This window comes from Pan paniscus, chromosome X (genome assembly GCF_029289425.2).
Source record: "Pan paniscus chromosome X, NHGRI_mPanPan1-v2.0_pri, whole genome shotgun sequence".
In the NCBI taxonomy this organism is placed as follows: Eukaryota; Metazoa; Chordata; class Mammalia; order Primates; family Hominidae; genus Pan; species Pan paniscus.
Genome location: NC_073272.2, coordinates 50,476,249 through 50,492,503, shown reverse-complemented (window position 1 = coordinate 50,492,503; position 16,255 = coordinate 50,476,249). Strand labels below are relative to the sequence as shown.

Genomic DNA, 16,255 nt, shown 5'->3' with positions numbered 1-16,255 from the left:
AAAAAAAAAAAAAAGGCCAAAGGCTTTACAAGAGGTGGGATTCCCCTTTGGGGTCTCCCGGAGGAGGGGCGGGAACAAGACCAGAGCGAAGCTTCCGCTTTCATTTCTATGGTTATTAAGTTACCCACTCTCATTAAAGGAATACCGCGGAAGGGTGATTTTCTGTCGGCAAAGACTTCCCTAGCGACGAGTCCACCCATGAAACGGGGATGTAATAATGTCGTATCACAATGGGTGGCCTAGAAGAGTCCAAAAGCCAATCAGATGACTTACATTCGGGTAGAACGTTGTATTACAGTTCACCTGACTCGTCGGTTTCGTTCTCTTCTCTGCGTCTCCAAAATGCTGCCCTTCGGAATTAGGTTCTACCCCCTCCATTCCTGGCCAGTGGTTTGGTCCGACCTTAATACTGACAGGAGGCGCGAGCTGCGTCTGCGCAGAAAGCTGGCAGGGGGGTGGGGGGAGGAACATGGCGCAAGCTCTGTCTGAGGAGGAGTTTCAGCGGATGCAGGTGCCGCTCGCGGTGGGAAAGACCACCCGGCTAGGCGACCGGGGGCGGGGTAGCGAGAGGTCGTGCTATCAGCTCTGAGAAGGGGTTGGTTGGGATGGACCCTGAGTTTATGGGGTGGGTCTGGAGAAGGGAAACTGAGGCTCGGAGTGGTGAGACTATTGGATTCCGAGATACTCTGCGGCTTTGAAGGTTGGACTCTGTTAGCATTGTGGGCTGGGGGAGCGCCATTAAGTAGGCGGTACCTTACTCAGACCTGGAGGGGACGAGACTTTTGGGCCCGTGCAGGGGACACCGTCGGCGGGTGATGATAATGGGCTTTGAGGGAAGGAGATCCTGAGAAGGCGAAACCATTTTGTCTGGAGAGGAAGGAAGCGGGTGTTGGGTCGTTTGCGTCATGGTGGTGGGAGCCCTTGAGAGGGCAGAACCATTAGCGGGTGGGAGGTGGTAAGTTTTGGGGGAGATACCACTGTGCCCGGGGATTGGGGAAAGACCCCAGATGTTGTCATTGTTCCTGGGAGGTGGAGATCCTGTGCCATTGGTGGTTGGTAGTGCATCCTAAGAGGGGGCGGCACCATTGGATGATTAAGGGTGATCCCATTAGGCCTGGGGTGAAGAAGGCCATGAATGGGTAATACCATTAATCCCATTAACTGGGGGGAGGACCAGAGGGGTAAAAGATTGATACCTTGGACTACAAGGAGGGAAGATCACTGGGCTTTGGGGAGGTACCCCCACTTGATTCTTTTGGGGGGACTCTGAGATGCAATGAAAGGCCATAGCATTGCACTATGAATGGGCCCTTGTTGAGAGGGTTCCTCACTGGGGGGGCGGTCTGAACAGGGTCCTGCATGGGGAGGGGAGGAACTCTGAGGGAGGACAGGTAATCCAATTGGTCCTTGAATGAGGGAAACCAGCTGTCCCTGTGTGAGGGACACTGAGAATGGAAGGGCGAGTTGATTAACCCATGAATGGGGAAGACCACTGTCATCTGAAGGGGATTCTAAGTGAGTAAGAGTCATCCAACTGGCCTACCCAAGGCCTTGTAGAGGCCTACCCTGAAGGGTGTAGGGCCATTCCCAATGGATCATGACTGGGGAGATCTTGAGGGGAGTGGGAATACCTTTGAATGAGGAACATTGATCCCACTGGGCCATGAATGAGGGAGAACTACTGGGCTTTGTTGGGGGGCAAGTCTCGGGGGGTACAAAGGATATTCCACTTGGACCAGTACTTGGAGAGACAGATCACTGGGTCCTGGAGAGGACAGGAGTAGGAAAGATTCTGTGAAGGCCAAGCCCTCTGACCTTGAGCAGACTACCAGAGAACAGTGAGTGGAGGCTGGTGGCATGGGCGGGAGGGAAAAGTCCCGGTAGGGGAAGGAACAGTAAGTTCCTTAATGGGAAGGAACCGGCCTTGCTGGGTAGAACCAGCCTCAGGGTCCTATAGGGCTGGTAGGGAGGCGGATGCTTAATTCTTTTTCTTTTTCTTTTTTTTTGAGACAGAGTCTTTCTCTGTCACCCAGGCTATAGTGTGCAGTGGCACGATCTCAGCTCACTGCAACCTCCACCTCCCGGGTTCAAGTGATTCTCCTATCTCAGCTTCCCTAGTAGCTGGGATTACAGGTGCGTACCACCACGCCCAGCTAATTTTTGTATTTTTAGTAGAGATGAGGTTTCACCATGTTGGCCAGGCTGGTCTTGAACTCCTGACCTCAAGTGATCTGCCCACTTTGGCCTCCGAAAGTGTTTGGATTACAGGTGTGAGCCACTGCGCCTGGCACTTTCCCTTAATTCTTTTTTTTTTTTGAGACAGAGTCTCACTCTGTCACCCAGGCTGGAGTGCAGTGGCACAATCTCGGCTCACTGCAACCTCCACCTCCCAGGTTCAAGTGATTCTCCTGCCTCAGCCTCCCGAGTAGCTGGGACTGCAGGTGTGCGCCACCACACCTGGCTAATTTTTTATATTTTTAGTGGAGACGGGGTTTCACCATATTGGGCAGGCTGATTTTGAACTCCTTACCTCGTGACCCACCCGCCTTGGCCTCCCAAAGTGCTGGGATGACAGGTGTGAGCCACCGCACCTGGTCCTCCCTTAATTATTGAAGGGGGCCTGGATGTATTTTGAGAGCCTTGGAGGTGGGGGGACCCTGGAAAGCCCCCTGACTCAATGAAAGTTGGGCAGAATACTTGACCCTCTTCCCTTAGGAAAGAGGGAGGAAGACAGGCCCTTAACCCCCTGCCATCAGAGGCCCCCAGGTCTGGTCAGAAATATGGACAACACCCCTGACAGTGTGTGTTCAGTGTGTGGAGAGGTCAGCCAGGATGAGGAGGAGGAACTTTATCCTGTGGGCATGGAGAGCCAGGGAACTCACACAAGCAAGACCCTGACTGGGGGCAGTGCTCTGGGATGGCCTGAGTGCAGCGTGGATTGTAGTGTGAGATGGAGGGGTGAGGCTGGCTGGGGTTATAAGTGGAGCTGGAAAAGGTGAGCCAGGGTCTGAGGGCCTGGAAGGTCACTTTGGGTGTAGCACATACAGGTCTTAAGGAGTAGCTACAGAGGCACATGGAGGGCATAAGGTCTGTGGAGCTTAGGGGCTTGGTTCCCTCATGGTAGGGGTAGGGGTGCTTTCCTGACCAAGTCTTTTCCCTTCCTGCCTCCCCCAAAGGCTCAGCTCCTGGAACTCCGGACAAACAACTACCAGCTTTCAGATGAACTACGCAAGAATGGTGTTGGTGAGCCAGGAGGGCCTTATTAGATGGGGGTGGCTTTGGGGAATGGTGTCCGAGGTTTTCCCTCAGAGGCCTGGCAGGAAGGCCTTTCAGTTTCTTGCCACTGGCTAAGGCTGAGTTTCCCTGCTTTCCCGACACCAGAACTCACCAGTCTTCGACAGAAGGTCGCCTACTTGGATAAGGAGTTCAGCAAAGCTCAGAAGGTACCTCCCTCCACCCACCCATCCACCTACCCATCCACCTACCCATCCACCTATCTGACTCATTCATCCCTCCAGTGAGCACCTACAGTGAACCAGACCTAATGTTGCATGCTGTTTTCATGTAGTCATTTAAAGGATTCTCAATGGAATTCTCTTTAGTTGCTAATTTTACCTAATCCTGCTTAATTTAGTGATTAATTTTAATTTACTTTTAATTCATTTCTAATTTCAGTTACTCATTCTCATTCACTGACTTTTAATTAAATATTCAAATCTATCAGTAAATCTACCTCGAATCTGCCTCCCATCCTCTACTCACACTCCTGCCTTGTGCTCCTACTTCCCATCTCTGTCCTGGTCCAGTTGGGAAAATGAGAGCAAACCCACCTCTCAGATCCTCTAAAGATGAGATAGGATATAACCTATTGTGGCCCCTCAAGACATTCAAGGTCCTCCTTTGTCACTGCTCTGTCCCCATATCTAGCCATACCTAGCACAATGTTAATACATAATATGTGCTCAATAAATATTTGTTGGATGAACGAATACAGTATGCAGAAAATCCGACAGTCAGGAAGCTGCACTTCTCTTTGGTAGGATGCTGATTCCCCTAAGCTGGCAATGCTCTTGGCTGCCCAGCAGGGGAGCGACAGTTTCCACACTGCGTGGGAGGGACCCACAGAGACATGTATGGACAGATGTAGCAATGAAGCCACAGTTTCTGAGTCTGGAGATCCAGCCCATAAATGGTTAAATACCAGGGCATCTCCCTACCTCCCCCGTCCTCCCACCAGCCTCAAGAGCTTCCAAGAAAGGATGATTTATGTGTGCTGGGGCCCCAGGGCAAGACTTGCATTCATTCACTCACTCACACACTCATTCCATCATTCCTTTGGGCTCCAAATTGTCACACATGTTCTGTGGTTGAAGATGCTCCCATCCTGCAACCCCTGTCATCCTTGTCCTCCCAAAACGCTTGGCACAATTGTCTCCATATCCTAGTAAGGCAGTCCATCTCTGTTCACTTTAGCTCTCTTCCCACCCACCCCTACTTTAGGCACTGAGCAAGAGCAAGAAAGCTCAGGTAAGGGGATCCCTTGTGGGTGAGTGTGACTGGGAGATGTCTTGGTGGGCTATTTCTGTATGCTGATATTTCCTTGTACTGGCCTTTCTTTCTTTGTGTGCCTTTACATCTGCTACTACCTCACTGCCATGTGTTGCTGTATCTGTCCTTGTTTCCCTGTATTTGTCCTAACTCTGTGTCTCTTTCCTTCTCTCTCTTTCCATTCTTTTCTCTGAGTCTCTTTCTGTCTGTCTGTTTTCCTGTTCCTGTCTCTCTGACTCATTTCTCTTCCCAATCTTCTCTTTGTCTCTCCCCCTCCTGTTCCTGTCTCTGTGATTTCTCTTTTTTCTGCTTTCTCTCTCTAACTCCTTGTTTCTTCCACCCCATTCCTCTCTCTTCCTAACTCATTTATTTTCCTGACCCCTCCTCTTCTCCCTGTTCTGTTCTCTCCCTGTTGATTTCTGTTTGTTCTTCTCTCCGTCTTTTTCACTCTCTCCCTCCCAATCCCTCTCCCCTTTTCTATCTCTCCCTCTTTCCCCATCTCTACTTCCTCTCTCCCCAATCATTATCTTCCTGTCTTTTCCTCCGCTCTCTTCCTCCCTGTATTCCCTTCTCTCTACCTTCCCATGTCTTTATCTTCCTTTCCCTGTCTCTCATTTTATCCCTCCCCATGTCTCTTTCTCCTATACCACCTCATTCTCTGTACCCTATGTCCTCTCCCACCCATGTCATTTTCTCCCTCTCTCTGTTTCTTTGCCCTACCTCCCCCTATCCTTTTTGCCCTTGCTGGAGTCCTGGCCCTTGTCTGCCACTGCAGGAAGTCGAGGTATTGCTGAGTGAAAATGAGATGCTGCAGGCAAAGCTGCACAGCCAGGAGGAGGACTTCCGTTTGCAGAACAGCACACTAATGGCCGAGTTCAGCAAGGTGCTGGTGCCTGGGATAGTCAAAGGGGAAATGAGGGGTAGGGGTCATCTGGGCTGAAACCTAACAGCAGCAGAGAGTGATTGGACAGGGTCTGGCTCTGGAGCACTGTCCGTGGTGCTGAAACAGGTCCTGGATTGCTGCTGGGGGGCAGTAATTTGACAGATGGGGCCACTCACTCTGCTGGGATTAGAAGGCTTTGAGCCCTGAGGTCACCTGGTTCCTGGCCAAGTCACTCCTTTTATTTGAGCTTCAAGTCTCCATGTGTATAATGTGGGGTTGATGCTGTGGTGCTCCAAGGTGTTGGGGGGTTTTAGGCAGAGTTCTTATGCTTAATACAGGATGGAAAAGTGTTCGAGCTTCTTCCCTTTTCTCTTTCTTCTCTTCATCTGACATGAGCCTGGGGTTCTACCTCTTCCAGATAATTCATCCTGGAGCTACTAATTCTATCTCTCCATTGATTTTAGTGTCCTGTCTGTTTCTAAATCTACTGGGCAGTTGGAGACATTGTCTTTTGTTCCCTCATCTATCTTCTGTATTCACAGTTAATAATTGTCTATGTTTTTAGTGTGTTTTAAGGAAAAAAGTCTCATGGCAGCAAATTTTTTTGAGATGGAGTTTCACTCTCGTTGTCCAGGCTGGAGTGCAATGGCACGATCTCAGCTCACTGCAACCTCTGCCTCCTGGGTTCAAGCGATTCTCCTGCCTCAGCCTCCCAAGTAGCTGGAAGTATGGGCATATGCCACCATGCCTGGCTAACTTTGTATTTTTAGTAGAGATGAGAGAAAATGACATGGGTGGGAGAGGACATTTAGTAGAGAAAATGACCATGTTGGTCAGGCTGGTCCTGAACTCCCGACTTCAGGTGATCCACCCACCTTGGCCTCCCAAAGTGTTGGGATTAAAGGCGTGAGCCACCGCGCCCGGCCCAAAAATGGTATTTCTAAGGCTCCATCTGAGAATATAGTGCCTATGACCTTAAAAAAACAAAACCGAAAATAACCTTTAAGCGAGTACAATACCAGGAGAGGCAGTTGAGCAAGTAGTAGGTACCAGCAGGGACTCTGGAACCAGAAGACCTAGATTAAAATCTTGGCTCTACCTTTTACTAACTGTAACCTTGAGGAAGTTACTTAACTTGCCTGGTTCTTGGTTCCCAAATGTTTAAAATGGAAGTCATGATAATAACAGTACCTGCCTCTTCACAGGGCTTTTGTGAGGATTAAATGAATAAATGTACGTAAATCACTTAAAACAGAGCCTTGCACATAGTATCAGCTATGGAAGCATTAGTTATAATATTATCCTTCTATTAACTCATCTTCCCTCTAAAATATTTGACTTTTTAAAAGCTTTATGGCCGGGCGTGGTGGCTCAGGCCTGTAATCCCAGCACTTTGGGAGGCCAAGGCAGGCAGATCATGAGGTCAGGAGATGGAGACCATCCTGGCTAACGTGGTAAAACCCCGTCTCTACTAAAAATACAAAAAATTAGCCGGGTGTGGTGGCACGTGCCTGTAGTCCCAGCTACTCGGGAGGCTGAGGCAGGAGAATCGCTTGAACCCGGGAGGCGGAGGTTGTAGTGAGCCAAGATTGCACCACTGCACTCCAGCCTGGGCGACAGAACAAGACTCTGTCTCAATTAAAAAAAAAAAAGTTTTATATCCACCCTGTGGCCCTGCTTTGCCTTAGCCTCTACCACTTATCATCTGCTGTTTCTACAGCCGCTTCCCTGGTCTCTTCACTTCTAGTTTCTTCTACTTAGTTCACACCACAGAGGCTGTTCTGACCTGCAGATCTTATGACATCACTCCTTTACTTAATACATTCCAGTGCCCCAGTCCTGCTCCTAGTTCAGAGCCCCTGGTATTCACATAACTGCTGGCTTCACTGACTGACTCCTCACTGCTTCCTGCCTCCAGCCTCCATGGTATCATGATTCTTGCAGAGTGAGGCAGGGGCAGACATTCTTCCATAAATCCAGCTTGTTTCCCTGCATCTGCCCTGGGCCAGCACTGGGCTAGTCGTAGAGACTTCCTACATAGTCCCCTTCCTCCTCCAACTCCTCCCAGGAACTGGAAGTGCTCGCAGAGAGAGCTACGTTAAACCTGCCACCACCCCTTATTCATCAAGACATTTCAGCTTAATTGTTCCTTCAACAAATAGTTACTGAGTACCCACCACATGCTCTATGTTCTGGAAATACAGTTGTAAGCATCACAGAATGATCTCCACTCTTGGGTAGCTTACATTCTGGGGGTGGGATGAGGAGAAAGATGATAACAGTAAACAAATAATACTAGTAGTGATAGCTGACATTTATATGGTGCTTACTGTGTGCCAAGTCCTGTTTGAAGTACTCTACATTATTCACTCATTTAATCTTTGAAATAAGCCTATGAGATATTAGTATCCCTATCTGACAGATGAGGAAAACTGAGTTCCAGGGAGATTAAGTAATTTGTCACACAGCTAGTAAATGGCAGAGCAGAAATTCACATTCAAGCAGTCTGGTTTCAGAATCTGTGCTTGTTACAAAAGAAAATTTTGATTAGTACTAGGTAAGAAAGAAATGAACAGTGCTGTGACAGAGAGTACTGGAATTTTCTGTGTTGAGGGATACTACTTTAAAGGCAACATCTGAGCAGAGCACTGAGGGATGCAAAGAAGCCAGTTAGGTGAAGAACTGGATGAGAGGATTGGTGTTCTGGGTAGAAAATATTGCAAGCAGGCCGGGTGCGGTGGCTCATGCCTGTAATCCCAGCACTTTGGGAGGCCGAGGCAGGTGGATCACCTGAGGTCAGGAGTTCAAGACCAGCCTGGCCAACATGGCGAAACCCCGTCTCTAATAAGAATACAAAAATTAGCCGGGCATGGTGGCGCATGCCTGTAGTCCCAGCTACTCAGGAGGCTGAGGCAGGAGAATCACTTGAACCCGGGTGGCAGAGGTTGCAGTGGGCTGAAATCGTGCCACTGTACTCCAGGCTGGGTGACAGAGCGAGACTCCATCTCAAAAAAAAAAAAAAAAAAAAAGAAAAAGAAAATATTGCAGGCAATAAAATAAAAATTCTCTGTAGGCCTCGATATTCTCATCTGAAAATGGGGACAAGGAATTTTCTCAGGACTGCTTTGAGAAGTGTACTTCAGCCAGGAGTTGGGCAGGGGGCTGGCTTAGTTGTATTGGCATTGTATACCTCTCCAAGACTAACGGCTGGCAATGCAGGAGCTGTCATCAGTGTTGGCCCTGGAAATGCCCTGCAAGCTCTTTGTGGTGCTTAGGATGAGAGGGAGCTATCTCTGGGCCCAGGATCCAGCCCTCCACAGAAGAGGGGTTGCAGTGAGGCTGTCTGTAGCACTAACAACTTCCAGAGGAGCCTGAGGTCTTGGATTGCATCTCTGAGGTTGGGAGTAGGAAGAGGAAAATGGTTTTTGGTGTCCTCATACTTGGTATGCTCTTGGTATTCTCTGACTCTGCCACTTAAAAGATGTGTGAATTTGAACTTGTTTAATATCTCTGTGCCTCAATGTCCTTATTTGTAAAGTGGGAGGGCACCTATATCATAGGGTCATTATGGGAATTAAGTGAATTGTAAAGTACATGGACAAATGCTATGTAGGTTTCAGCAAATACTGCTCTGATTCTCTGCTTCTCTGCCCCTTCTCTTCCTCTGTTCAGCTCTGCAGCCAGATGGAACAGCTGGAGCAAGAGAACCAGCAACTGAAGGAGGGGGCTGCAGGAGCAGGGGTTGCCCAAGCTGGGCCCCTCGTGGATGGGGAGCTGCTGAGGCTACAGGCTGAAAACACAGCCTTGCAGAAGAACGTGGCAGGTGCATAGAGGCCCTCCTGGGGATGCGGAGACATTGGGGCTTGAGTAGGGCAAGGAAGGCCGTCATCCTCTCAGGGGAAGGAGAAGGGCTTCAGAAATAGGGTTGGCCCATGCCCTGTGTGGCTTTGGACAAGCCATTTCACCTCTCTGAGCCAAAGCCTTATCATCTACACAGTGCATGTAGTGATGTCTGTCACCCAGAAGATTGTAGTAGAGATAAAAGGTGATATCATTCTGCATTAGTTCAGTGTCTGGTACCTAGCAGATGTTACAGATTAGCAGCTTGAATGTCAAAAAGGAGATATTTGCGGCCGGTCGCGGTGGCTCACGCCTGTAATCCCAGCACTTTGGGAGGCCGAGGCGGGCGGATCGCGAGGTCAGCAGATCAAGACCATCCTGGCTAACATGGTGAAACCCTGTCTCTACTAGAAATACAGAAAATTGGCTGGGCACGGTGGCGGGCACGTGTAGTCCCAGCTACTCTGGAGGCTGAGGCAGGAGAATGGTGTGAACCTGGGAGGTGGAGCTTGCAGTGAGCCGAGATCACACCACTGCACTCCAGCCTGGGCGACAGAGCGAGCCTCCATCTCAAAAAAAAAAAAAGGAGATATTTGCTAAGTGAAAAAGTGAATGGAGTGTTGGGAAGATTCTGAGCCCAGATTGTAAGTGGTGTCTGGGATGAAAGCTGAAAGAAAGCTTGATAGAGTGTGGGAGCATGTGGTGTGTGGAACTTTGGAGAGCAGCTGGGACTTCTGTGGTGATGGATGCTGGTTCCATGACCAGGAGGGAGACTTAGTAGAATGTGAGTAGGAATTAGGAGGCTCTAGGAGGGATTCAGCTGTAAGTCAGTGGTAGCATATGGTGGGCATGGCCTTCAAGGGCTATGGGTGGGGCTTCAAGGATTGAGAATGGGATTTGTGAAACCAGCTTGGGCTAATTTAATAGTAAACAATCTTAGTGGTTGATAGGGCTTAAAATATTTGTGAGAGCCTGGGCACAGTGGCTCATACCTTGATTCCAGCACTCTGGGAGGCCGAGGCAGAAGGATCTCTTGAGGCTAGGAGTTCAAGACCAGCCTAGGCAACATAGCAGGAACTTGTGTGTACTAAAAATAAAATAATCAGGCCAGGCACGGTGTTTCACACCTGTAATCCTAGCACTTTGGGAGGCCAAGGTGGGCAGATCGCCTGAGGTCAGGAGTTCAAGAACAGCCTGGCCAACATGGCAAAACCCCATTTCTATTAAAAATACAATAATTAGCCAGGTTTGGTGGCAAATGCCTGTAATTCCAGCTACTTGGGAGGCTGAGGCAGGAGAATCACTTGAACCTGGGAGGCAGAGGTTGCAGTGAGCCGAGATCACACCACTGTACTCCAGCCTGGGTGACAGAGAAAGACTCAGTCTCAAGAAAATAAACAAATAAATAAATAATAAAATAAAATTAACTGGGCATGGTGTGCACTTATAGTCCCAGCTACTTGGGAGGATCGCTTGAGCCCAGGAGTTTGAGGTTGCAGTGAGCTATGATTGCACCACTGCACACCAGCCTGGGCAACAGAGCAAGACTGTCTAGGGAAAAAGATTTTTTTGAGACGGAGTCTCACTCTGTCACCCAGGCTGGAGTGCAATGGCTCGATCGCGGCTCACTGCAACCTCTGCCTCCTGGGTTCAAGTGATTCTCCTGCCTCAGCCCCACGAGTAGCTGGGATTACAAGCGCGTGCGCCACCACGCCCAGCTAATTTTTGTATTTTTAGTAGAGATGGGGTTTCACCATATTGGTCAGGCTGGTCTTGAACTCCTGACCTCATGATCCACCTGCCTTGGCCTCGCAAAGTGCTGGGATACAGGCGTGAGCCACCGTGCCCAGCCACGGAAAAAGATTTTTGGGGGAGGCTGAGGTGGGAGGATTGCTTGAGCTCAGGAGTTCAAGACCAGTCTGGGCAATGTAGCGAGACCTTGTCTCTACAAAAAAATCAAAAAATTAGCCCGGCATGATGGCACACACCTCTGATCCCAGCTACTTGGGAGAGTGAGGTGGGAGAATCACTTGAGCCCAGGAGGTCAAGGTTGCAGTGAACTGTGATCATTCCAGTGCACTCCAGCCTGGGTGACAGAGCAAGTCCCTGTCTCAAAAAAAAAAAAAGAAAAAAATGTGAGAGGCATGGATAGAGCTGAACCTTCGTCTTTTAGGCATGTGGTCATTTGGCACAGGGACTCTGCCACCTGAGGGGTTGAAAGCCAGTTCTCCCTCTATTCGAGGCATGGCAAGGGACTTCAGAGACCACCTCATCCATCATATATCCCTGTTCTACTCACCAGCCCTGCAGGAACGCTATGGGAAAGAAGCCGGGAAGTTCTCAGCTGTCAGTGAGGGCCAGGGGGATCCCCCAGGGGGCCCGGCCCCCACCGTCCTGGCCCCCATGCCGTTGGCAGAGGTGGAGCTGAAATGGGAAATGGAGAAAGAGGAGAAGAGATTGCTCTGGGAACAGCTGCAAGGCTTAGAGGTGAATCTGAGTCTGTTGGAGCTGGAATGCCAGAAGGCAGGGCAGATGTTCTACCTCTGTCTATAGTCCCACGGAGATGGCTGTGACATCACCATCTTGTGGGCTGATGGGGTGAGGGAGGCAGGAGGGCAGGGGAAGGCTTCTCCTTGTCCTTGCTAACAACAACCCTCCCATCCCTCATCCTTCCCTGCAGAGCTCAAAGCAGGCCGAAACATCCAGGCTGCAGGAGGAACTTGCTAAGGTGCGGCTGCTTGGCTCTTTCCCATTCTGCTCCCAATCTGCTGGATTCTTTCCCATTCCATTCCCAATCCTAGGGCAGAAGGGGCATTGTACCCCATCAAAGCCTAGGTTTCATCATCTGTGAAATGGAGAGACTCACACCTATGTCTCAGAGTTACTTTCAGTATGGAATGAGTTAATGTGGTCCCACTATATCTTGTGCATGATAAGTTTCATCCCATCCATCTCTCAGCTTTGCCCATTCACTCATTCATTCATTCATGCAAGCATTTACAGACTCCTGGCTCTTATCTTAGGACCTGGAGACCCAGGGGTGCGGCACCCAGTCATGATATCCTGCTTTCCAGGCCTCCCAGCCTAGCCATTCTATAACATGGCCATAGGCCACTATGTTGGGAGCATAAATACTGGGCTTTGGAACCTGAAGGATCTGGGTGGAGATAATATTGTTGTTGCTGACCCGCTGAGCAACCAAATTACTTAACCTTTCCAAGACTCTGTTTCCCCATTTGTAAAACTGGTACTACTCACTTGTCAGGGCTATTTTGAGGATTCCACAAGACAACATAAGTAAATCCTGGCTTCCAAAAATGACTTAATAAGAAGTGTCTATATTTATTAATTTTAGGTTTGTCTTTATATTATTCTCAATGTTATCACTTGTCTGTACCTCTCTCCCCAGCTCTCCGAGAAACTGAAAAAGAAACAAGAAAGGTAAATTTCTTTTTCCCAAGGGTACTGGGGGCCGAGGGGGGAATTAACTTACGGAACTGACCCATCTACATCTGTCCTTCTGTGCCCAGTTTTTGCCGTCTGCAGACAGAAAAGGAGACTCTGTTTAATGACAGCAGGTAACTGCCAGATTTGCGGGTATTGGTGGACAATTGGGACAGTGCCCAGTGAAGATTACAGGGGCAGAGCTAGGAGACTGGGCCTCAAGCCATGTCCAACACACCCCCTCCCCATCACTCCTAGGAACAAGATTGAGGAATTACAACAACGGAAGGAAGCTGATCACAAAGCCCAGTTGGCTCGAACCCAGAAGCTGCAGCAGGAACTTGAGGCTGCCAATCAGGTGATGGGGACTGGGTTCTGAGATCCCTGGGGTAGGGGCCAGGACTGGGAGCCTGGAGAGGTCTGAGGTCCATGGAGGCTGGCTGGGGAGTCTGAGATTTCCTGTGTTGGAAATGGGTTCTGGGGCCCCCCAGGAGCTAGGAAAATGGGAACTGGAGAGCCCTAGGAATTGTTATAGGAGTCTTCATGAGTGTAAGATCTCAGGGGGCTAAGGACTTAGGGGGCTGTGTGCTATAAGTTTGTGTAAATCTGAAACTCCTGGAGGTTTGAGACCACAGTCTGGATGAATCTGTGGTCACTAGGGCCTAGGACCAGGAACTGGGGTAAGTCTGAACTCCCTGGGTGCTGGGTGACTTTGAAATCTTTAGGGGCTGGGATGTCAGTAAATTTGGGACTCCCAAGGGCTGAGGACATGGCTGGGTAGATATACAACTTTCAAGGGTGAGACAGTTGGGGCTGAAGGCTGAGTGCATTTGAGACCCTCAGGATCTGGGCGCTGGCTTGGGCCTAAGACACCTAGGAAGTGGGATCATATGGGCTAGGTAGTCCTGAGATCCTTGAGGGCTGTGAACAAAAAGCTGGTCAGTCTGAGACCTCCAGGGGCTGGAGCAGAAGTTTAGGTGGGTCTGAGGCTCCTGAGGACTGGGGGCTGGATGATTCTGAAGCCTCTGGGTTTCCTTCTAGAAAAGGTGAGTCTGAGGTCCCTTGGAATGGAGGATATGGTGGCTTGTGGTTCTGAAGTCCCTAGAAACTGGGAACATGGGGTCTGAGACAGGAGTCTGGGTAAAGCTGAGACCCCCAGGAACTGGTGGTTAACTGGGTCTGAAGATTCCAAGAGACTGGGGAGCAGAGTGACAGGTGAAGGGGTCAGTCTGAGAGTTCACCAGGACCTGGAAACTAGGAGGTTGTGAGTTTGAGACCTCTAGGATCTGGGACTATGAGTTTGGGTGGATCTCACCTGGGAAGTAGGGACGTGGGAGATGAGTGTGTCTGAAACCCCTGGTGGTTGGGATTGGGAGGCTGGGTGAAACTGTCATCCTTGGGTGCTGACTACATCTGAGATCCATGGGGCTGACTGTGTCTGAGAATCCTGGAGCTCCCAAGCTAGAATCTGGGTGAGTATGAGACTTCTTATGGATGGGAGCTGAGTGAGTTTGAACCGCGTAGCAGCTAGGGCCAGGAGCCTAGTCGTGCCTGAGATCTTGTACGCTGGGATAGAGGGGTTGACTGTGTCTGAGGCCCCTGAGGGTAGTGACCTGGCGTCTGGGTGAACCTGAGATTGCTGCTGGCTGGATAGTCTGAGACCCACAGGTGCTGGGAACATGCTGCTGGGTGGTCAAACAGAGAGTCTGTACGGTTATATGCACCCCAGGAGAGGCTGAGGTGTAAAATGGGCTCCCCTGGTCTCCACAGAGCTTGGCAGAGCTGAGAGATCAGCGGCAGGGGGAGCGCCTGGAACATGCAGCAGCTTTGCGGGCCCTACAAGATCAGGTATATTGTACTGGGTGGGCTCAGGGAGCTGGGGTTCAGGATGGGGGCAGCCTGAGTGGGTACTACATAGTCAGGCAAGGTCCCAGGGGTCCTGCTTCCCCCAGGCCTTCGTGTGTGTGTGTGTGTGTGTGTGTGTGTGTGTCCTTTCTTTCTTGGTCGTGGGTAGGTCCTGTCCCCCTGTTCTGGACCCACTCTCACCTGCTGTGGACGTGGGGCCAGGTATCCATCCAGAGTGCAGATGCACAGGAACAAGTGGAAGGGCTTTTGGCTGAGAACAATGCCTTGAGGACTAGCCTGGCTGCCCTGGAGCAGGTAAAGAACACCTGGGGGCCCTTGCTGATCCCTCTCCAGTTCCCCCATCTCCATCTGCTTCTGGTCCACATCAGGGTAGGGCGGTCTGGACCTCATGCTGTTCTCCTGTCTTTGTTTCTGTTGCTCCTTTCTGTTGGAGTCCAGCCCTCTTCTCTCTGGCCATCCATCCCTACTTTTTTTTTTTTAACTTTTAAAAATTTTATTGGGGAGGCTGAGGCAGGAGAATTGCTTGAACCAGGACCCAGGAGGCAGAGGTTTCAGTGAGCTGAGATCGCACCACTGTACTCCAGCCTGGGCGACAGAGCAATACTCTGTCTCAAAAAAAAAAAAAAAAAAAAAAAAGGGCGTGGTGGCTCATGCCTGTAATCCTAGCACTTTGGGAGGCCAAGATGTGTGGATGGCCTGAGCTCAGGAGTTCAAGACCAGCCTGGGCAACACGGTGAAACCCCATCTCTACTAAAATACAAAAAATTAGCTGGGTGTGGCGGTGTGTGCCTGTAATCCCAGCTACTCGGGAGGCTGAGACAGGAGAATCTCTTGAACCCAGGAGGCGGAGGTTGCAGTAAGCCGAGATCGTGCCATTGCACTCCAGCCTGGGCAACAGAGCGAGACTCCGTCAAAAAAAAAAAAAGCCGGGCATGGTGGCTCAATTCTGTAATCCTAGCACTTTGGGAGGCCGAGGAGGGCGGATCACCTGAGGTCAGGAGTTCGAGACCAGCCTGACCAACATAGAGAAACCCCATCTCTACTAAAAATACAAAATTAGCTGGGTGTGGTGGTGGGCACCTGTAATCCAAGCTACTCGGGAGGCTGAGGTGGGAGAATCGCTTGAGCCCAGGAGGTGGAGGGTGCGGTGAGCCGAGATCGTGCCATTGCACTCAAGCCTGGGCAACAAGAGTGAAACTCTGTCTCAAAAAAACAAAAAACAAAACAAAAAAAAACTTATTGGCCGGGCATGATGGCTCACACCTGTAATCCCAGCACTTTGGGAGGCAGAGGTGGGCGGATCACCTGACATCAGGAGTTCGAGACCAGCCTAGCCAACATGGCAAAACCTTGTCTCTACTAAAAATACAAAAATTAGGCCAGGCGCAGTGGCTCACGCCTATAATCCCAGCACTTTGGAAGGCTGAGACGGGCAGATCACCTGGGGTTCGGAGTTCGAGACCAGCCTGGCCAATATGGTGAAACCCTGTCTCTACTAAAAATACAAAAAAAAAATAGCTGGGCATGGTGGTGCACGCCTGTAATCCCAGCTGCTCGGGAGGCTGAGGCAGGAGAATTGCTTGAACCTGGGAGGTGGAGGTTATAGTGAGCCGAGATTGTGCCACTGCACCCCAGCCTGGGTGACAGAGCGAGACTCCATCTCAAAAAAGAGAA

At 50.2% G+C, this 16,255-nt stretch overlaps 1 protein-coding gene across 4 annotated transcripts in view; it reads left to right on the top strand.

Annotated features, from left to right (window-relative positions):
* Positions 1–336: 336 nt before the first annotated feature.
* Positions 337–16,255, top strand: part of GRIPAP1 (GRIP1 associated protein 1) — a 28,644-nt gene continuing 12,725 nt past the window's right edge. The window contains exons 1-14 of one of the 4 annotated variants that reach the window (XM_055106917.2): positions 455–511; positions 2,014–2,133; positions 3,177–3,243; positions 3,382–3,443; positions 4,501–4,527; positions 5,324–5,431; positions 9,104–9,254; positions 11,574–11,758; positions 11,952–11,999; positions 12,681–12,712; positions 12,802–12,849; positions 12,974–13,073; positions 14,486–14,563; positions 14,783–14,875. In XM_055106917.2, the coding sequence (XP_054962892.1) occupies positions 5,354–5,431; positions 9,104–9,254; positions 11,574–11,758; positions 11,952–11,999; positions 12,681–12,712; positions 12,802–12,849; positions 12,974–13,073; positions 14,486–14,563; positions 14,783–14,875 (813 nt within the window). In that variant the 5' untranslated portion in view covers positions 455–511; positions 2,014–2,133; positions 3,177–3,243; ... (1 more) ...; positions 4,501–4,527; positions 5,324–5,353. Of the gene's footprint in view, positions 512–1,417; positions 1,839–2,013; positions 2,134–3,176; positions 3,244–3,381; positions 3,444–4,500; positions 4,528–5,323; positions 5,432–9,103; positions 9,255–11,573; positions 11,759–11,951; positions 12,000–12,680; positions 12,713–12,801; positions 12,850–12,973; positions 13,074–14,485; positions 14,564–14,782; positions 14,876–16,255 lie in introns of those variants that run through there. The other 3 variants (XM_003807239.4, XM_055106916.1, XM_055106918.2) reach the window with 3 other exon arrangements.